Consider the following 22,825-nt stretch of genomic DNA (forward strand, 5'->3'; position numbering starts at 1 on the left):
CTGCGTGGGATGAAACTCAAACTCCATCTTTCTCTCCAAACTTTTTTATTGTGATGGGATCTTCAAAAACCATCATCAAGCAGTTTTCTCTTCGATGCGCAGTAAAATCGACGTTTCGGGCAAAAGCCCTTCAATGTCGATTTTACTGCTCCTCGGATGCTGCCTGAACTGCTGTGCTCTTCCAGCACCACTAATCCAGAAAAGGTTTCCAGCATCTACAGTCATTGTTTTTACCTAGTTTTCTCTTCGGGGCAAACAGACATCTCAGCCAACTTGATGGAGATGCCACACTTAACGGTGGTTCGATATGTGTTTAGGAAGAACACTGGATCCGAAGTGAATTTCAATTGTTGTCTCACCATCCCCAAGTAATTCCAGGGGTGATAATATGTGCAGTGACGGTGAACAGTGGACTGCTGAAGGAATGATGATTGACAGAGAATAATTGGTAACAGAAGGGGGAAAAAAGTTATTTGCACAGTGAGTGGTTAAAGTCTGGAATGTACTGCCGGAGACTGGGTGGAGGCAGATTCAATAGTGGCTTTCAAAGGGAATTGGATCATTAATTGCAAAAGGAAAAAATGCAAGGATATGGGGCACAAATTGGGGAGTGGCACGAGATGAACATTGCTCGTGTGAAAAGGTCGCATAACACTATGGGCCAAATTACCTACTTCTGTAGTGTATCAATTCTGTCGATTGGACAGAAGTAGAGGGAAGGAGGTCGAAAATAATAGCTTCCCGACCAGGCATTGAACTTGTATACAAGCTTTTCGTGGTTCATGGGCAGGGCCCCCAAATCCCTCTGTACTGCAGTTTTCTGCAGTCTTTCTCCATTTAAAAAAAAACAAAAGTATCTTTTTTAAAGCGGTTTGGGGCATCCGAGGGCGAAAGACAGCTGTATAAATGCACGTGAAAAGGCTTCAAAGCTCTGCATACGGGACTGTTTGTGACTCACAAGTTGTCACCGGGTGCTGAATGGCCCATTGTTGCCCTCACTTGTGGTTATCTGAAGTGGAGGAATGCGGAGGATTATGGCGTGTAGGCGGGGAATATGCATGCATTGCTCCTTTGGAGAGCTAGTACTGCGACGACGGGCAGAAAGGTTTCCTTCAGTGCTGTGGCAGAAGTAGTACTGCAGATACTGGAGATTAGAGTCAAGGTTAGAGTGGTGCTGGAAAAGCACACCAAGTCAGGCAGCATCCGAGGAGCAGGAAAATCGACGTTTCGGGTAACAACCCTTCATCTTGCTCTTCAGATGTACTTTTCCAGCACCACTCTAAATCTTGACTTCCTTCTGTACTGTGACAATTCTGTGAATCGGTACTTCTTCTCGTATCCTCCCTCCCCATCCCTCTCCCCCAAACGTTGCCTCGCTTGGCGTGTAATTGCAAAATGTTCTTTATTTAAATTTCAGCTGTAGTTTTTGATTGTTCTTTCACCTCTGGCTGATATCTATTGGTTTGGAAATTACATGCCATGAGGATGGGCGGCGTTGTAACTGCAGCCTTTTTCAACCCCAGAAAACATAAGTCCCGGGACCGAAAAGCTTAAGGACCACGTCCGAAAAAAAAAGCTCCCATGGAAAACCACTCCCAGGTCCAGCGATGACTTGGATGAAAGAAGACCGAAAATAATGGCTCTTTCCGCGCATCAAAATCGCTAAAAGATCAAAATATTTAAATTTTAAACACATTAAGAAGTACTTTGAATAACCACCATCCTTCATTCGGACTTCTTCCTCTGCTATATCTGCAACTTTAACAAAAAATCAAAATGACAAGGATTTAACATTTTTTTCCCAAACTGAACTGGAAATATTGCATTAGTGAATGACTCGCCTCTTTTTTTAAAGGGACACCTTTGTGTAGGGAAATTGATGAGTTACGTTTAGAGGAAGGAATTTTTCTTGTTAATAAAAGGTGCTGAAGCAGATTTGACGATGAATCTGAAGATAGCAATTGTTTAATTTAGTTTTTATGTGCATTTCGATGTTGCAATTATATTGGGTCTACCGGACTGATTTTTTTCCCCTCTATTTTGTTTCGTCTCCATTCAAAGCGGACATACTCTCTTTAAGAGAGAGGTTGCCAGCCAGAATTTCAGTCTTGGAAATCCCTGATGTAAACAAACCGCCCACTTCTATCAGAATGCCGAAGATGGCAGCGGACTGCCGAAGCGATCTTTTCACAGGACGGCTTTATTGCCAGACTGCTCGACTCTTGGAGTAACACTCGGCTCCTTCAACTGCTTAGTGGGTTGAGCGTCCGGTACCCACTCCCTCTCTCCTCGAGCTAATTTGGAAGAAAAAGGTAAATTGCAATTCAAAATGTGTTGTCACTGTGGAGTTTGGTGGGGGTACAAAGAGAATTGCCTTTTTTTGTTGTTGAAACGTCTCACGAATGATACTGTACTGTAGGGGAGTTTGGTCTGCGCCACCATGTGGCTCATCAGCTGCGACTGAAATTGCAACATTGTCCGTCTCGATGTAACTTACAAAGAGACAGCTGGCGAGAGTCAGCCTGCTACAGTCAGATGAGATCCTGGGATAAGTCCAACACGTGAGTCCAACCTTTCACAAATCTGTAGGGTAACGAACAACGAGTGTAGAGCAACAATCTGTAGTGAAAATGAACCAGCCTCTCTCCAATCCTTCACTTCAGACAGCAAAAATAGCTCAGCCATATTTCTCTCTCTCTCTCTCTCTCTCGCGCTCTCTTTCTCTGTGAGAGCTTTGTTTGGACCCAGAGCAGTAAATGTCCCGCCCGCATAAAACATCCAGTCCAGCATTTACCTTCTTATACCCCAAGGGCTTTTAGATTTGCTCTTTGTCATATGTTTATTTGACTATCGTGATTTAAAAATCGGCAGTCATTTTTTTTCTTCCTTGTCAAGCTGTTAAAGGCGAGATTCAGAACTGTAGCAAGTGCGCAGGCGTTTCAAAAAAAAGGCTTGGAGTTTCTGCTGTATGATGTTGTCGAACACCCAATTTTATTGTTATTTTTAAAAATCTAACATTTTTGTTCGCGGAAATAGTCTCATGCACTATTGCCACTAACATACAGAAATGCAATTTTTGGTTTTGAAATAAGTAGATTGTGAATATAGTATGTCAATTCATATAAATAGTTAAGCGGTTTTAGATAAATTAGAGCTATCATTTTTATTAATTTATGTCGTATTCAGAAACCAATTGGATTATCTTTGTAAGTTGCAAGAACATAAATCTGTAGGGTCCCCAAATTTCATTTGAAAAGTTGGGGTGTTTGATCCAAACTAATATTATGAAAAATATTTTCGTTTAAGAACATAGATTGTACCAGGACTTGTTCAGTTGAGAAATACATCACCCAGCATGATGCATGTCAGTAAAAGCTATAACATATCATCTGGTCCACTTGTTCTCCTAACTCTCCCTGGCTGATATTTCATTGCACATCCAAAATCACAGCATCCTAGAATTTATTATCTCAGACAATTATTATAGAAGATTTCAGTTGTGATAGCTGATCTCTATTGTTCACTAAACTCAGCTTGGATTTGGTGCTAAAACTGGCCTCATTACCATTGCATAAGAGTTCCTATTTTTGGTGGCTGTCTGGTGTTTTACTGACATCCCCCTGCCCCCAGCCATAAACAGCTGCTGAATGTATCTGCATGTATATCTATTTTTGTGTATATGTGTGTATATCTATGTGTGTTTAGCTACCAGTGTATATCTATTGCATATATATGTGTGGGCACGCTTTTATGCAAGCGTGTATCAATGCATGTGCGTCTATGAATGTGTGTCTGCAACTATGCATATATGGAGGCATGGGATCTATTCCGGCATCCTCTACCATTGGATACTGAACTCTCAGACTCACCCAGGATCCATGTAACTATACCCAGAACTGTTTCGCCCGTGCAGGTATGGATGGGGTTAAAAAGATTGGAGGAGGAAGACTCTGAATTGCCAAAGTGAGTTACACTGAGATTATAAATTGATTTAGATTAGATTCCCTACAGTGTGGAAACAAGCCCTCTGGCTCAACCAGCCCACACTAAACCTCTGAAGAGTAACCCACCCAGACCCCTCTCTCTCTGACTAATGCACATAACGCTATGGGCAATTTAGCCTGGCCAACACATCTTTGGACTGTGGGAGGAAACTGGAGCACCGGAGGAAACCCGCACAGACACGGGATGAATGTGCAAACTTCACACAGACAGTCACCCGAGGCTGGAATTGAACTTGGGACCCTGGTGCTGTGACGCAGCACTGCTAACCACTGAGCCGCCGTGCTGCCCCTAAGATCCACATCCTTGCCCAACAATTAAAAATCAGTTGTTAAACTCATTGTGAATTGATGAATCTTGCTTTTATGATTTATGAAGTGCAACTGGGAGTCAGAACAAGTACAGTTGGAGTAGTAAATCATGATGTTTTATAGGGAACCATCTCAGCAATTTATTACTATTAAAACACAGGAGGCAATGTCACAGGGGAGCATCGGATTAGGAGAAGGAGTAGCCAGTAAACCCTTTAATCAATTTAATCCTGGTTGGCCTTTTATGTCAATTTTTCCTCTCACCATTCCCCTGTCCTCTTGATATCTTTAATACTGAGAAATCTTATTGATCTCTGCCTTGAATAAGGTCAATGACTGAGCCTCCTCAACCCTCTGGAGTAGTGGATTTCAAGGGAAGAAATTCCTCCTCATCTCATACTTCAATGGTCTACTTCTTATTCTGAGACTATGTACCTGGTTCTAAATCATCATACTTCTTGTATCTACTCTGTCAAGCCCTGTAAGAATTCTGTATACTTCAATGAGACCACTTGTCATTATCTAGGGTTAGAAGAATATTCCTGATGAAAGGTTCCTGTCCAAAACATTGATTTTCCTGCTTCTGGGATGCTGCCTGACCTGCTGTGCTTTTCTAGCACCACTCTAATCTTGACTCTGATCTCCAGCATCTGCAGTCCTCACTTTCACCTTAGAAGAATATAAACCCTGTCTCAATCTCACCTTGCAGAACAAGCCCTCCATCCCAAGCAATCTGGTGAACTTTCGTTGCACTCCCTCTCTGACAAGTATACTATTCTGTTAGTAAGGCCAAAATTGTACATAATGCTTCAGGTGCCGTCTAATTGTAGCAAGACTTCTGCATTCCAGAACTGAAATACTCTTGTGCTAAAGACCAAAATATTTGTGGGTGGCACAATGGTTAGCACTGCTGCCTCACAGCGCCAGAGACCTGGGTTCAATTCCCGACTCAGGCGACTGACTGTGTGGAGTTTGCACATTCTCCCCGTGTCTGCGTGGGTTTTCTCCGGGTGCTCCGGTTTCCTCCCACAGTCCAAAGATGTGCAGGTCAGGTGAATTGGCCATGCTAAATTGCCCGTAGTGTTAGGTAAAGGGGTAAATGTAGGGGTATGGGTGGGTTGCGCTTCGGCGGGTCGGTGTGGACTTGTTGGGCCAAAGGGCCTGTTTCCACACTGTAAGTAATCTAATCTAATTGTTTTTGTTGCACTTGCATGTTAGCTTTCAGTGACTTTTGAATAAGGATACGCAGTTCCCTTTTGAAGTCAACATTTCCGTTCTCTCACCATTTAAGAAATGTTCCGCACTTCTGATTTCCCTGGAAAAGTGGATAACTTTCTATTTTCATTTCAGTTGAAAATGCACATTCAGATCAGGTCAATCATTAGTTTTCCATGTAAGTAGGAGCTCATCATTTTTAAGTAAAAACTGGTAAAACATGAGCCACAAAACTTATACTTGATAGACAATTAGTAAATGGTCACTTGCATAGGTGGATAATTTTCACACATGTTTGTGGACTGCAAAACCCTCTGGTACAGTTTACCACAGATTAGATTCTATTGAAGACTACAAGGACAAGTCTTCTCTGAAGGTAAAGAAACCCCACCTCTGTCTCCCCTTTTGAGTTTAGCTCTTTTGTCCATGTTTTGACCAAGGCTGTAATGAGGTTAGGATTGAGATAGCCTGACATAATCCAAACTAAGTGTCAGCAAGCAATTTATTGTTGATTAAATGCCTATTGATGGCTCTGTTCATGACACCTTCCATTTGTTTTTTTTCTGATAATTGAGAATAGACAGACGGATTGGTAATTGGCTCTATGAATATATAGCATTCAAGGCTAAGGTGTCAAGGGGATGTGGAGGGTAGGAATATGGTTTTGAGGTAGATGATCAGCCATGATCATGTCAAATGTTGTAATTGCCTTGATGGGCCCAATGGCCTATTCCTGGTTGTTGCTGATTGAAAATCCTGGAACTCTCTTGTTAACAGCACTGAGGGTGTGTTTTCATCACACAACTGTGACAGCTCAAAAAGGTAGCCCATCAATTCCTCTAGGGCAATTTGGCTTGTCAGCAATTGCTGGTCAGGGATGCTCATACACCATTTATAAATTAAAGACATGCAATGTTACAAGTGCAGAGAGTTCTATAGTTGCACAGTGTCTGATCCCATTTAGCTGTCCTTATATTGTCTGTGAATGCTGATGCATATCCCTTTTATTTTCTGTTGTTAATTGACTGATTTCAATCAATTCAGATTGTAGTGCACAAAGATTTCTTCAAATAAATTTATTAATGCAAAACTACTGATTATTAGCCAATGCTGGTAAACTAGTGTATAAGGTTCACTATTTTCATTGAGTTTGAATTGATTTTTTGATTGAATTCTAAAACCATTTATTTTAGAATAGCACCTTATATTCTTAAAAAGCTATCTTTTCTTTGTTATATCTGATTGGACAGTACACAACCCAAGGGTACATATCCAAAATCTTCATTAACAACCTTTTGAATTTTATTGCTGAAGATGGATAGATTGTGAGAAAATAATTTCTATGCACTTCATCAGACTCAAATATTATATGGTATAAAGTTCAAATGTGAATGGAGGAATGAATTAAATAAGCTTACATGTTTATAGCATCTGTAATACGTAATGATATGCCAAGATGCTTTACAGTCCCAAAGGGGCATGGATAGGATAACTGGACAAGGTATTTTCCCTGGGGTGGGGGAGTTCACAACTAGAGGGCATAGGTTTAGGGTGAGAGGGAAAGATATAAAAGAGGCCTAAGGGGCAACTTCTTCACACAGAGGTGGTGAGTGTATGGAATGAGCTGCCAGAGGAAGTGGTGGAGGCTGGTACAATTACAGCATTAAAAATGCATCTGGATGGGTATGTGAATAGGAAGAGCTTAGAAGATATGGGCTAAGTGCTGGAAAATGGGATTAGATTAGTTTAGGATATCTCGTTGGCATGGACATTTTGGACCAAAGGGTCTGTTTCCATGCTGTACATCTTGATGACTCTATGACTCAAATCATACTTTTGAAGTGTAATCACTGCTGTGGTTTAGGAAACTATAGTAAATATGCACATAACAAGCTCCCACTATCTATAATGTGGGGATGACTAGGTAACTGTTTCTGGCTGTTCCTTGAGATTTAATTATTGGGCAGGACACTGGATTGAACTCTTCTGCCCTTCTTCTCAATAGCATCTTTTACATCCACCAGAGAGGTCAGATAGGACCTTGATTTAACATCTTAAAGGAAAAAGCACCTCTGACAGTGAAACACTCTTTCAGTCTTGCTGGATTGTCTGTTTTGATTTTTGTAGTAAAATTTCGATGTTGGTTTTGGAATCCATATCATCTGAAGCAGATACATAGGTCTCTGAGGAAGGTTCTTGATCAGTAGGGGATTTCAGGATTATAGGGAAACGCAGGGCAGTGGATGTGAGGAATGTCGGATCAGCCATGATTCTAATGAATAGTGGAGCATTTTGCTTTCCAATTAAGTTAAATTATGCCAAGTGGATATATAGATTATATATATGTGGTGATTCCTCAAAACAAAGATGGTATTTGCTCATGGCAAAAACAATTATGCGGAGTCTCCTAACGTGGGGAAGCTGGTGCACTGCAATGACTACACAGTTCTGTGGAATGGGAAACTCTCCTGCTGTCATTGCCATCCGTATGTGTTTTGAAAGAATTTACATAAGACCATAATAAATAGAAACAGTAGTAAGCCATTCAGGCCCTCGATTTTGCTCCACCATTCAATAGGATTGTAGTTGATCCGATACTCTTTCCTGCCCTTTCCCCATAACTCTTGATTGCCCTACTGATCAAGAATTTATGTTTCTCAGTGTCAAACATACACAAAGATGCTGTCCCCACAGCTGTCTATGGCAAGAAATTCCAAACACTCTCAAAGTGAGAAAAGAAATTCCTCTTCATTTCAGTCTTAAATTGTGGTCCCTTAATTCTGAGACTATGCCCTCTGGTCCTAGTCCCTCTCATGAGGGGAAACATTCTCTCAGCATTTACCTTGTCAAGTCCCTTATGAATCCAATATGTTACAATGAGGTCACCTCTCATTTTTCTAAATTCCAATGAGTCCCAATGCGATATCAAAGAGTTAATTTGCTCTGCTGACCTGCAGGAAATTGGTTGTCCCGAGCCTGGGGTAGGATGCCTCTGACTTACAGGTAGATTGTAAGGATTTTATTTTCCCATCGCTTGCCATTTAAAGTCTTTTAAATGGCTATTTCCTATTATTCAGAGATAACTTACATTTGCATTATCATCCTATTCAAAATCAATAAGAACATTGCAGTTGGAATTTTGACTACTCCATGTAGTTAAAAAAAATCAGAACAGATTTGGCCATTAAGGGATCATTTACGTTACATTGTTTCTGGAGATGATTAGGTCTCTGCATTGTGTCTTGAGTGGCATGTGACTGTGAGGGAGTGACTTGGGGGGGGGGGGGGTGGTCTTGTGGCATTACTGACTGTGATGTAAAGATTTTGTATGAAGGAAGAACTATTTCCTTTGTTCAGAGAGACCTCTTGACACGCTTTGCAAGTATTGCAAAGAGTGTTAAGAGTTTCTCCACAGCTTGTACTGTACTGGCTTAATAAAATTTGGTTGTTGTTCACAGAAGTTGGCATATTGCAGTTGCATCAAGTTTGTAAGAATCTCAGAAAAAAATAACTTAACACCAATTTGTCTAACCTTTGCTCATAAGACAATCCATCCACAACGGGGATCATCCTAGTGAACCTTCTTTGAACAGCCTCCAATGAAATAATACCTTTCCCTAAATAAGAGATGAAAACTACTCACGATATACCAGATGTGGTCTCACCAGCACCTTGCAGTAAGACTTCCCCACTCTTATGCTCCAATACTTGGATAAGGAGCAACATTTTATTCAGCTTTTTTGATTACCTGATGCACCTCAGAGGCTAGCTTTCTATACTATGTCACAAGTACTCCCAAGTCCCTTTGATATGTAGTTTTCTGCAGTTTTTCTTCATTTAAGTAATATTCAGTTCTTTTCTTCACCTTTCCAAAATGAACAGTTTCCTACATTATTGTCTATTTGCCAATTTTTTGCCCACTTATTTAACTTATCAATATCCCTCTGTAAATTGTTTCTATCCCTCATGCAAGCTACCTTTTCATATATTTTTGAATCATCTGCAAATTTGGCTACATTACATTCTCTTCCTTCCTCCAAGTCATTAATATATATTGTAAACAGTTGCAGTCCTAGCACTGATCCCTATGGAACCCTAGGGTCGCCAAACTGAATAAGAGCCCCTTATCCCCACTCGCTGTTTACTGTCCACGAGCCAGTTTTCTATCCATGCCATTGTACCATCTCCAACACTGGTGAAGGAGCGTCGCTCCGAAAGCTAGTGTGCTTCCAATTAAACCTTTTCGACTATAACCTGATGTTGTGTGATTTTTAACTTTGTACACCCCAGTCCAACACCGGCATCTCCAAATCATGTGTGAAGATGTTATGACCACTTTCTTTGGCCATTAAGTTCTGAGGGGAGACTTGAACCTCGAAGTAGGGAGGCTCTGAACTGTGGAGAAGTCTATCTCCAGTCACACTACAATTAGCACTTGGGAAGGTCATTCAGGCTTGTGGAGCCAAATATTCTGACATTATTAACATGGAAACTTGATTCGATGATCTTGAGGAACTGGGCATGTCTGTGTAATAAATAGTATAAATAGAGGAATGGGAGGAGGCCATTCATCCCTTGTACTGTTCCAACATTTGATTAAATCGTGGTGTTTATGTAGTTATATACCCTCCATCCATCTTGGTTCCATACTCCTAAATACTCTAGGTGAATTGCCTCTTGCATTTGTCGTTTATAATCCATAATTAAGGTTGTTTTGGGTGGAGTCATGCTGCAATTACTGCAAGGCACCAAAGAGGTCAGTACTTAGTAGCTATAAATTACAAGTCCTGTTTCAAAGAAGATCTAGTTTTATTAGTATTGAGACATGTGAATCATGGAGATAATTTTAACCTAACTCACTGGGAGGGTATCTAGGTATATCCTAACCAATGTTTAATTCAGTAGAGAATAAAATCAGGGTGACAATAAAACCATTTCTATCCTTAGTTTTCCATTCGATGAGTTAGATAAAAATTGCTCCCAACGTGTTAATCTAATATTTCACACAGGTCCCTTCATTCAGCTGATTTGCTGTGTAAGCACTGTTTACATCATGTAAACATTTCTTGTTAACCTGCACCACAACAAGTGGAGATAGCCATTTGTTACACTGTATTTGATGTGGTATAGCAGCCTTTATCCTTATGTTGCCTGCTAATGCTGCCAAACATTGCTTTTTTGTGTGTTGGTCCACATTGACTACAACGTGGCCAGGTTTCAGATTTAGCAGGAAAAGCAGGCTGGCTGGGATTTCAAAGGGAAAATGTTTCTGGAGTGGGTAGTGATTGACAGCACCTTTGGTTCAGCTACTCTGTATGGGGCTAAACGAATCCAGATCAGGAAAAGATCAATGAAGAGAGAAGTGAAAGTGAAATAAGGCACCTTTTACAACGTCAGGACTCTTCAACAATTTACTGTTAATTGTACGTAATAAAATCTCACATCTGTAGTGAGATAAGGAGCAATTAATTTGCTTTGGTTATTTACATTGAGGAAAATTGGCCAAGCCAGAAAGGAAAAGCTTGAATTAACGTGGTGGGATCATCTGAGAAGGAAAATGGGGCATGAGTTTAATGTCAATCCTGAAAGCTGGCATCTCTGTCAGTTCTGCGTTCCGTCAGTGCTACACTGGAGTGGCTTGAATTCATAATGTTCTGACTCAGAGTCAGTAATGTCTTAATACCCTGTACTCTGTTGACTCTACCCCTCAGTTGTGATTTTGAACACAAGGGCAATGCTTTGAGATTCTCAGATTTGCAATGAGAAGTGCTTCAAAGGAAAGTAATTTGGAAGATTGTGCCTGTATTGGCTCTTTGAATGACAATTAGTCTCACTCCCCTGCTCTTTTGACATAGCTATGCAAATTTTCACTTTTCAAGTGTAATGATAAGCCTTAACAAGTTTTGCCTTAATGAGTATAAAATTCCCAGACTGTACACTGGAGAGAACAAAACTGAGTGTCTCTATCTCCCAATTCATCCAATCCTTCACCAATTCAGCCTTTTGGGCATTTAATTTTAAACATTATTCATTCACAGGATGTAGATGTTGCTGACAAGGCCAACATTTGTTGCCCATCCTAATTATTTTTAAGAAGATGGTAGATGGTAAGCTGCCTCTTTAAAACATTGCAGACCATATGGTATAAGTGCACCCACAGGGCTGTCAGGAAGGGCATTCCAGTATTTTGGCCAGTTTTGTTGAAGGAATGTTGATATAATTCCCAGTTGTGATGATGTGTGACCTGGAGCAGAATTTGCATGTCCTGATGCTTTTATGCATCAACTGCCCTTGTCCGTCTGAGTGGTAGAGATGGCAGGATTGGAAGATGATGTTGAAAGGTGAGTTGGTGTATTGCATCCGTAAATGTAACTATGATCTACTGGTGATGCTCATAGCTACTTCTCCCAGGTGATCTGCTCCGTGGTACGTGATGTCTGTCAGTCTTTGCCATCGTCACACATTCACTGGAGATCATCTTTAACCGTTCCATGACATCTATCATCCAATGTGCATCATTGATTCCTTTTTCTGCTGCTCCCACTTTGCCTTCCAGTAGTGATCTTTGCCATCCAGAAGAGACGCTTGAGGTGGAGAGAATGAAAATTTAAAGGAATGAATGGATTTTACTGAGCTCTGATATCCAGTTGATTTGAAGGTCCACAAACTAAGCATTTGTAAATTAATTTGTAACAAAAACACTAAACCAGCTCAAGTTGATAGGGCTGAAGAATTCTTTTAATATGTGTGTTTCTTTGCACAATTTATTAGCAGGGTTACAGTGACCAATACAGGTAGTAGTGCCTCTAATATTGCCACAATTAAAGTGCACTAAACATGGGAACTTGCTGTTGTTGCACTGCTCAGTAGGTGGTTTGATTTGGAAGCTTTGAGAAGTTCTTATTTATGACCACAGGTCTCATGTATGACCAGTGGCCAGGAGAAATTTGGGGCGACTTGTGTGAGGCAGAAACATAAGGAATGCTTCATTAAAAACAGAAAGTGCTGGAGTAACTCAGAGTGTCTGTCAGCATCTGCGGAGAGAGAGGGAGAGACATGGTTAAATTTTCAAGTCCAATGATTTTTCTTTGGTCGTGAAGAAGAGTCATACTGAACTTGAATTGTTCACTCTGCTGTCAAATCTGCCAAATTTCTTTATGCTTCCAATGTCTTCGGTTTTTTGCTTTTACAGTAAATGCTTTGCCAGTTAGCTCCTTCCAAAAAAAGAGAATTGGACAATATCTGCTAATGAGAGTAATTGTGGGCAGAGGAGCCAAATATAGTTAATCAAGTATTCAATGTAACAGTAGGGATCCAATTTAGTTGCATTCCAAGTCCCACCCACCCCCGCATTCCCAAAACACTATCTGTGGCAGAGTTTCTAGTTCCCTTGGTTTCACTGTCCGGAACTCTCAGAAACTCCTTCACTTTAATTTTTTCTGTCCTCCCAGTTTCATACCTTTCTGATTAGGCTTTTGCCCCCTAACATTGTTCAGTGTCAGGTTTCCTTGAAGGACTATATAACTCATTTCCACACTAGGCATTGCGTTTTCCAACCCACCCATAAGGATTTGAAGATTTCTCTTTAATCTTGAAAATGAACAGCTAAAATTCTTTGTAATATGTTCTGGCTGGGAGCAGTCACTTTAATATTTCAGGGTTTCACTAACAGAGAAAGGAAATACTATAATTAGAAACTGAAAGTGCAACAGTAAAAATTGGAGTGTGGCTGAAACTAAAGGCAGCATCAGAGCCGAGAGCCAGGCCCTGCATAGCTGATGACTATTGTTTTGCTTTTTTTATGTAAAAACACCGACAGGCCTGAAAATATTCAATGCCAGTAATGAAGGATCTTATTCAGTCTGATTGCCAAGAAGACCGTAAGTATTAATAGTTAGAGCTTTGGAGTAGATTTAAAAGTCACAATAGGAAGTTGACAGCTCGGTTTACAAAGTTCTTGTGTTTTAAGCAAAACATTTTCCAGCACCACACTCTCAACTCTGATCTCCAGCATCTGCAGTACTCACTTTCGCTCCAGTGAAATAGTATCTTTCCTTTAAATAAGGAGACCAAAATTGCTCACAGATGCGGTCTCATTTACAGTAGCAGTAAGGCTTCCCTACTCTTACACTCCAAACCCCTTGAAATAAGGATCAACATTCCATTAGTTTCCTGATTAGCTGCTGCTTTTTGCAGTTTTTCTCCATTTAAATACTTTGCTCTTTTGTTCTCATGTCTAAGATGAACAACTTCATATTTTCCCACATTAAACTCCATGGAATACTGCAATGAGTAACTCACCTCCTGATTTTCCAAAGCCTAGCCACTATTTACGAGGCACAAGTCATGAGTGTGATGGAAAACTCCCCACTTGCCTAGATGGGTGCAGCTCCAACAACACTCAAAACGCTTGACAGCATCTAGGACAAAGCAGCCCGCTTGCTTGACCCCACATCCCCAAGTATCTACTCCCTCCACCACTGATACACAGTGGTGGCAATGTATACTATCTACAAGATGCACTGGAGAGATTCACCAAAGATTCTTAGTCAGCACCTTCCAAACCTATGATTACTTCCATCTAGAAAGACAAGGGTAGCAGGTACATAGGAACATCACCACCTTCAAGTTCCCCTTCAAACCACTCACCATCCTGACTTGGAGATATGTCGCCATTCCTTCACTGTGGCTGTGTCAAAATCCTAGAATTTCCTCACTAAGTGCAATGTGGGTCCACCTAAAGCATTTGGACTACAATAGTTGAAGAAGGCAACTGAACAACACTTTCTCGAGGACAATAAGGATGGGAAACAAATACTGGTCAGCCAGCGATGCTCATGTCCCACAATTGAATTTAAAAATTGCCAATTCTTTGCCCATTAAATCCTATTAATGTCTCTCTGTAAGCTGTTGTATTGCTCTTACAACTTGCCCTTCCAGCTATTTTTGTGTCATCTGCAAATTTGGCTACAGTGCATTCATTTCCTTCCTCTAAGTTATTACTTTATATTGCAAACAGTTGTAGTCCCAGCACTGATTCCTGTGGACCCTCATTCTCATTGTTCTATCTGGCACCTCTTCAGACCACAACCATCCATCTGATTTAAATACACTCACAATGCTGTGGAGGAGGAAATTCTGGGATATTGCCACAGAAGCAGTGAAGGAACCGCAGTTTGGTTCCAAGTCAAGATAATGCCTTGTTTTGTGGGGATACCTGAAGACATTTATGCTTCTAGGTGGTAGAGTACATGGGTTTAAAAGGTGTGGTTGAAGCATCCTAAACAATTTCTGCGAGTGGATCTTACAATCAGCAACTACATTTCAAGTACAGTACTTGATAGCATGAAGTCAGTCCTGGGGTTTGGAAGGTGCTAAGTAAATGCTAGTGTTTCTGTTTTTGTTTGCATGTACATGACAAGCAGGAAAGTGATACATTTCACCTCACCTTTAACAGGTCCCTGTTGACCTACTGCTATGGATTCATTCAACTATGAAGACGACATCAGCATCTTGACACAAAACGGGCAGCAGGATGATACAGAGTGGGCTGATGCACCAAATACAGATCTTACGGGCGAGGAATACTCCGCATCCCACTATGCACTCATCACTGCCTACAATGATATTAAACAGAGATTGATCGGCATGGAGAGAGATAACTCTACCTTGAAGAGAAAGCTCAGACAATATGATCTCAAGGTAAAATCCTCAGCATCGGGTTCCATTCCTTGGAAACCATGGAAACTGAATTAAGAACTGCCTTGCCTTGGAAAATTATCTTGTGTTTTAAAGACAGTTCAATTTAGGGTGCAGAAGGGAACAGCCTAATTTAAGAAGAGAGAGAGAAAAAAAATCTTTGTGCATTAAGAAATGTTGCGTCTGTTTTGTCTTAGTCAGAGATTTGAAAGTTTAGATCAAAACACATTGACATTCCACGATGTTAATGTGCTGACTTACCAGAAATTTAATGCATGTGTTAGTTGTAACATTGTGTAGTCACACCTTCACTTTTCCAGTGAAGCGCCTTAACAGAATATGATGAAAGTGAGCCTTGCCCCTAATGCCAAAACACATTTAGCGTTAACACATTGTTAACGTATCTGACTGATAAAGACAGAGTACACTGAGAGAGTGGAAACTATAGGCACCCAGGGTGGGTTGTGCCCATATCTAAATATAGCATTGTGTCAGTGAATAGGTTACTGTGTGAGTGTGTGAAATTGGGTCACCCATCATCCATCTGAGAGATGAGGGAAGCCCAGGGAGTGTGCGCATGCGAGCATTTCAAATCCATTTCAGTTGATTGAGAGGTTGGGGGATGTGGAGTGAGCCTTGTTAATAATGAGAGATTGGAAACTGGCAATCAAAATCCAAAATTGAAATGTGCAATTTACAAATTCATTTGTATTTGAGCAGAAACAGATGCTAATCTGCTCCAGTTCATGCAATAGTGAATCAGAACAATTAATAATTATTACAGTCCAGCTTCAATATGATGTAGGAGCAATAGTCCATCCAGCCACCAAGTCTGCTCTGCTATTCAATGAGATCATAGGTGATCTGATAATCCTCAACTACACTCTTCAGTCTTTTCCCCATAATCCTTGATTCCCTCATGAATTAAAAATATGCCATCTCAGTCTTAAATATATTTAACACTCCACCCTTTGCAGCCCTCTGCTAAATAATTCCACAGATTCACTACCCTCTGAGAGAAGAAATTCCTCCTCATCTCTGACCCCTTATTTTAAGCTTATGCCGTCTGGTCTAGTTGGTCAGCATGGACTGGTTGGACTAAAGGATCTGTTTCCACGCTGTAATGATCCAGGTCTCTGTGGTCTTAGACTCTCCCAAATCTTCCCTCTCAAATCTCTGAAGAATCTTTCCGTTTCAATAAGGTCACCTCTCATTTTTCTAAATTTCAATGAGTACAAGCCCAACCTATTTAACCTGTCAGGATAAGACAGCCCCTCCATACCTGGTATCAGGCTAGTGGACATCCTTTGGACTGACTTCAATGCCAGTTTACCTTTACTTAGATAAGGGACCCAAAACATTTCACAGTATTCCAGCTATGATCAGTACAGTATAGTTTATAGTGCATGGCCAGTATAGTTTTAGACATGTACATTGTTAATGTTTCGAGTCCAGAGTGATGAATCTTCAGAAGTTTGGACCGGTTCTGAAAGCCATACTGAACTCAAAACATTAACGTCATTCCACTTTCCACAGATGCTGCCAGATCTGCTGAATTTCTCCAGCTTTCTCACTGTTTATTTGCTCCACAGTATTTTGCTTTTCTTACCCCTGTGTACTTTCTTGTCTTGATGTTGATCACTCCATCAGCAGTCTAATCCATAGTGTCCATCCAATCCACAAACTAGGAGAAAGTGAGGTCTGCAGATGCTGGAGATCAGAGTCGAGAGTGTGTTGCTGGAAAAGCACAGCAGGACAGACAGCATCTCAGGAGCAGGAGAATTGACGTTTCAGCCCTTCATCAGATTCTGACGTGAGAGGCAACTTTTTTACACAGAGAGTGGGTTCATGTGTGGAATGATCTACCAGAGAAAGTGATGGATGCAGGCAGAGTTACAACACATAAAAGGCATTTGGATAAGTTAATGAAAAGGAAAGGTTTGGAGGGCTATGGGCCAGGAGCAGGCAGGTGGGACTAGATTAGTTTGGGAACATGGTCTGAGTGGACTGGTTGTACTGAAGGGTCTGTTTTTATGCCGTATGGCTCTGACTCTTTTTAAGTCTTGGTATGAAATCTTGGTTGAAGGGGTGAGTCTTAAAGATGGTTTTAAGGGAGAATGAGTTGGTGAAGTGGAGAGGCCTAAGGAGGGAATACAAGATTGTTGTATATTGATATTTTTGATTCACCTTTGAACAATGGAGAGATGACAATGATTTCTAACTGTACTGCGCCTTATTTACAAAGTTATACAGAAAGCTTAAAATGTCTACACTCTCATGTTTTTAGCAGCTTCCAGTTTCTTTTGTAGAGTCTGTTTACTTTGCTCTGAGTCAACAACCAGGCTTAACCAACAAGCTCAGTGTGCATAGGCCAGTTAAGTGAAAGTGCATACTCAGATACTGGAGATTAGAGTCAAGATTAGAGTGGTGCTGGAAAAGCACAGCAGGTCAGGCAGCATCCGAGGTACAGGAAAATTCCTGATGAAGGGCTTTGGCCCGAAACGTCGATCTTCCTGCTCCTCGGATGCTGCCAGATCTACTGTGCTTTTCTAGCACTACTCTAATCTTGACTGCGTAGGCCAGTTATCAGCCTAGCTTAATCAAATGCAGACCAACTGAAATAAAACCAGAAAGTTCTATGCAAATTCAGCTGGTTGACAGACCAAATGAACACTACACAGATGCCTTAACAGCTAATGGTGGAGAAAAAGAGCTGGGGCTGGGGATGTTGGGATAACTCCACAGAGGCTAATAACCCTACACCAAGTAACCCTTTATTTACATGTGGAGAGTCCTTGATACTGAGTGAGTATAGCTCCCTCAAAGCCAGCTCTCAAAGTGAACAGCATATCTAACACTCCTGTACTTATCCATCAGCCAGGGCTCCTTGATTTGACCAGATCAGCCCCAATCAAGGAACTCATATTCTATGAGGTCCACCTGGCTGACCTCGTTACAATCACTACAGGGGTGATGTTTATTTGGCTAGCGTCAGAGCAAAGGGGATTGAGACAGGAGAAAGGTTTTAGGGATTGGCTAGTTTTCTAATTTGTTTTTATGATGTGAGCATCATTGGAAAGATCAGTATATGTTGCCTATACTGCCTTGAAATGAATGGTTTGCTAGGTCATTTCAGAGTAAAAAAAAATTGCTGATGCTGGAATCCAAGGTAGACAAGCAGAAGGCTGGAAGAATATTGCAAGCCAGGCAGCAACAGAAGGTGGAGAATTCAACTTTAGGATGGTCCTGAAGAAGGATTACATCCGAACATTGACTTCTCCCTCTTCTGATACTGACTGGCTTGCAGTGTTCTTCCAGCTTCCTGCAGGTCATTTCAGAGGGCAGTTAAGAGTCAACTACATTAGTGTCACTCTGGAGTTACACATGGGCCAGACTAGATAAGACAATTAAAGATTTCCTTCCCTGCATCATATTAATGAACGAGTTGGCATCTCACATCAATTGATCACCATTATTGAAACTGGCTTGTAATCCTAGAATTCATTAAAAGTGCCTTGATGGGATTTGAGCCCATGCCTCCAGAGCATTAGCTTGGGCCTTTGGATTATAAGATAATAAGAAATAGAAACAGGACTGTTCCCTCAACCGAGTCCATATGACAGCATTAAATTTGACTGTGCTTAAAGCACTCTTTAGCATGAACCCTTGAAACCTTTACACACTCAGAAGATCCTTGCTTCTTCCTGGACTAGTTATTTTAAGCCTAGGGACAGGTTGCACTGAGCATGACTGGGCCAAGAGAGAGAGAGAGAGAGAGAAGACAAAAATGAAACACAGTGCCTACACCTGATTGCTGTAGAGTGACCCTTGCGGAATTAGGTACATACATCTGGGAATGAGATATGCATGAACCAGACAAGGATGACAAGAAACGGGGTGTGTGTCTGGAGGAAACTGCTGAAGGCTACAAATGGTTATTAGAATTCTTTATCCTATGACCAGTGGAATCTCATTTGTCAAGTCATAAATTATTATATGACTGAAAGAAACCATTCAGCCCAATGAGTCTATGCCAGTGAACAACTAACAGCTTTAGGGGTCTAAAGTTGAAACCTAAGAGAGGAAAGGCAGGAAGCTCAGCACAAATAATGTGTACAACTGAAGTCTTGATTTTTGGTCACACCGAGGTTAGACCCACTGGTGCCCTCTGTCACAGACCTTTGCCAGGTCTTGGAATGATATCCCATTTGCTTGGATGTGTGGTTGGGAAAGTGCTGTTAAGGATGAAATCTATGAAGCACATTCCCATTGAAATGCACCAAATTCTGACTGGGCTGCACAGACTACTTTAAAGGATAGTGTTACCCCTGTATGGGGGGGTTCCAAAAAAGGGGACATGATCTCAAGATACACAATAGGCCATTGTGGACTGGGATGAGAAGAAATTGTTCACTGAGAGGGTGGTAAACCTGTGGACTTTTCTACCACAAAAGCTCTTGAAACCATGTGACCAAACACGTTTAAGAAAAAAATAGATTTCCAGAGGTTAAGGTGTTAAGGGGAGAGAGGGGATGTATGGTTTTGAGATCGAGAATCAGTCATGATTATATTGAATGGCAGGGTGAGCTCGATGGGCTGAATGCTCCTTTCTGTTTCCTATATGTTGCTGCCTGCCTGAGCCATGTGCCTGGAAACTGGGACATCCTGTCAGTCTGTAGGATGGGGGCAATTTGAATAGCCCGCAGCCCTCATTCTGATAATTCAAGATGGAGGTTGATGCATTTTTGGATGCTATGTTGATTAGGTGGATAACTGAAGTTGAGGCAGATGATCAACCGTGATGTTTTCAAATGGCGGAGCAGTGGGGCTGAATGGGCTTCCTCCTGTTCCAAGGTTATAGTGGTGCCATCACTAACTCTGCTCTCTTCTCTTCTCTCTTCTTTACCGTTGTTCTTCATTTCCCAGTTTTCCTTGTCAAATGAGCTTGTGGATGATAAGAAGTTGCCGCAGTCTTTGCTTGACATTACCTTGCTGAGAAATGAGAACACTCGGCTGAGGGAGCAGCTGGAGCACTTTAGAAACCAGGTTTGAATTCCTCAAATGCATTTCTCCTCCTGCTTCTCACAAAGCCTCACCCTGCTTAACACGGACCCAATAAGTGACGAAACCTTACAAATTCAATTCAACCTGAGGCTTGTGCTTGTTTTCTGTGAGGTCAGTGGGAATAGGGGTAGGTCCCAGACCTTCAGGAAGGGGTGGGATTAGCTACAATCACTGGTTCTGGCCACTGTGCAGAAGTGCCCCATGGAAGCTTCACTGGTGATAACAGTATTGATTCCTGATGAAGGGCTCTTGCCCAAAACGTCGATTTTCCTGCTCTTTTGATGCTACCTGACCTGCTATACTTTTCCAGCACCACCCTAATCTTGACTCTAATCTCCAGCATCTGCAGTCCTCACTTTCACCCATAACAGGATTGAGTCCATCTGTATTGTTCTTGCTGCAGAATAGTTTGACCCTCACCATCCAGACTGATGGGAACATCGGTCACTTTGATAGAATACATCTGATTTGATGGCAATCTCATCAACAAAGATGAACATTTTTGGCATGTAAACCTAACTAAAGAAAAGGTCAGGACACCCATCACAAATACTGTGTACAATGAAAACCCTAATGCAGTGATCCTTGGCTAAACAGAATTGTCCCCAATAATGCCACCCAACACCAAAGATGGTGGACAAAGGCATAGGAACTCGGAGCAGGAATAGACCATTTGGCCCTTTGAGCCTGCCCTGCTATTCAATATGATCACGACTGATCATCCAATTCAGAACTCAGTTCCTGCTCTCTCTCTATAGCCTTTGATCCCTTTAGCCCTGAGAACTATATTCAACTTCTCGAAATAAAATAACATTTTGGTGAAACTGTCCATGCTTTTTTCAAATAAATTGTTTATGTTTTTGTTTAGAGTGAATTTCTGAATTAATGGGGCAGGTTTATATCGAGTTGAACCCCAAATGTTATAAATTTGAGTTCCATTGGTTTAACAGTCTCGCTCAGGCCAGAAAATGTGACTGGCATACAGACCATAAACAGGACCAGAACCCACTAACTAACAGCACTGTGGGAGCTCTTGCACCCCATGCTCTGCCATCAATTTCTCAAGGGCAGGCAAAATATACTGGCTTCGATAGCGACACCCACATCCCCTAGAAAGAACGCTTTCAAAAAGTGTTCATTTCAAGTGGCACATGAAGGCAATAGGACTGAAACTCTTGGATTCAGTAGTTGTGTAACATGTATACTCCCCTCTGAGCCAGATAGATTCCCTCATGCCTCTCATCAATTAAATGCTGGTTTTTAATTAATTTTCAGCTTCGCGACTGTAAAGAAAGAGAGGATCACCTGGATGAGGTCATTAAAGCTTATGAGAAAATACGTTCTGAGAAAGATGACCTGCATCAGCAATTAGAAGAAATGGTATGTGTTTAGTCCAATATTACAACTGATTTCTGCTTTTGATCTTTGGCATTGTCCTGTTGTTTGAAAATGAATTGCTGCTTGTCACAAGAAGGAAGCAGATAAAACAATGAATAGTGATAGAAGGGCTTCTGCCCGAAACGTTGATTCTCCTGTTCCCTGGATGCTGCCTGACCTGCTGCGCTGTTCCAGCAACACATTTTCAGCAATGAATAGTGATAGTCCACTGATGTTCCATACATTGACTTCTACCTTATCTACTGTTAAAAGAAGTTGAAGGTTCATTGAGTTAAAGGACTGTTATTACATCAAATAAGTCACTGATTAAAATAACTTAAGCACTGGTTTGTTATTAATTGTAGCAGATTTTATTGGCATCCTTTTAAAAACAAATTATTCTCAGGAAGCTAAGCATTTGGACACAAAATTGGTTTGTAGGTAGAAGACAGAAGGTGATGGTGGAGGGTTGTTTTTCTGACTGGAGGGTTCTAACCAGTGGTGTGCCCACAAGGACCAGTGCTGGGTCCACTGATTTTTGTCATTTATACAAATGGTTTGGATTTAAATACAGGAGAATGGTTAAGTAGATTTGCAGATGACACCAGAATTGGTGATGTTGTGGATGATGAAGAGTACCATGGAACCATGATCAGATGGGCCAACGGGCTGAGGAGTGGCAGATGGAATTTAATTTAGATAAATGTGATGTGTTGTGTTTTGGAAAGGCAAATCAGGTCAGGACTTATACACTTAATGGTAGGGTCTTGTTGAGTGTTACTGAATAAAGAGACCTTGAGGTGCAGGTTCACAGTTATTTGAAGGTGGAGTTACAAGTAGACAGGATAGTGAAGAAGATGTTTGGTACACTTGCCTTCATTGGTCAGTACATTCAGTATAGGATTTGGGATGTCATGTTATGGTTGTACAGGATATTGGCTAGGCCACCTTTGGAATGCTATGCGCAATTCTGGCCTCCCTGTGAAAGGAAAGATGTTGTTAAACCTGAAAGGGTGCAGAAAAGATTTACAAGGATGTTGCCAGGATTGAAGGGAGAAGCTGAATAGGCTGGGCCTTTTTCCCTGGAGCATCTGAGATTGAAGGGTGACCTTTAAAGAGGTTAATAAAATCATAAGGGGCATGGATAGGGTAAATAG

At 41.2% G+C, this 22,825-nt stretch overlaps 1 protein-coding gene across 5 annotated transcripts in view; it reads left to right on the forward strand.

Annotated features, from left to right (window-relative positions):
- The first annotated feature begins 1,896 nt into the window (after positions 1-1,896).
- tbkbp1 (TBK1 binding protein 1) overlaps positions 1,897-22,825 on the forward strand; it is a 139,695-nt gene continuing 118,766 nt past the window's right edge. Inside the window, exons 1-5 of one of the 5 annotated variants that reach the window (XM_043674871.1) lie at positions 1,897-2,312; positions 2,420-2,561; positions 14,986-15,230; positions 20,154-20,273; positions 21,567-21,671. In XM_043674871.1, the coding sequence (XP_043530806.1) occupies positions 15,006-15,230; positions 20,154-20,273; positions 21,567-21,671 (450 nt within the window). In that variant the 5' untranslated portion in view covers positions 1,897-2,312; positions 2,420-2,561; positions 14,986-15,005. Of the gene's footprint in view, positions 2,313-2,340; positions 2,562-13,269; positions 13,409-14,985; positions 15,231-20,153; positions 20,274-21,566; positions 21,672-22,825 lie in introns of those variants that run through there. The other 4 variants (XM_043674869.1, XM_043674870.1, XM_043674872.1 and 1 more) reach the window with 4 other exon arrangements.

The sequence above is a fragment of the Chiloscyllium plagiosum genome, chromosome 33, assembly GCF_004010195.1.
Source record: "Chiloscyllium plagiosum isolate BGI_BamShark_2017 chromosome 33, ASM401019v2, whole genome shotgun sequence".
Lineage (NCBI taxonomy): Eukaryota > Metazoa > Chordata > Chondrichthyes > Orectolobiformes > Hemiscylliidae > Chiloscyllium > Chiloscyllium plagiosum.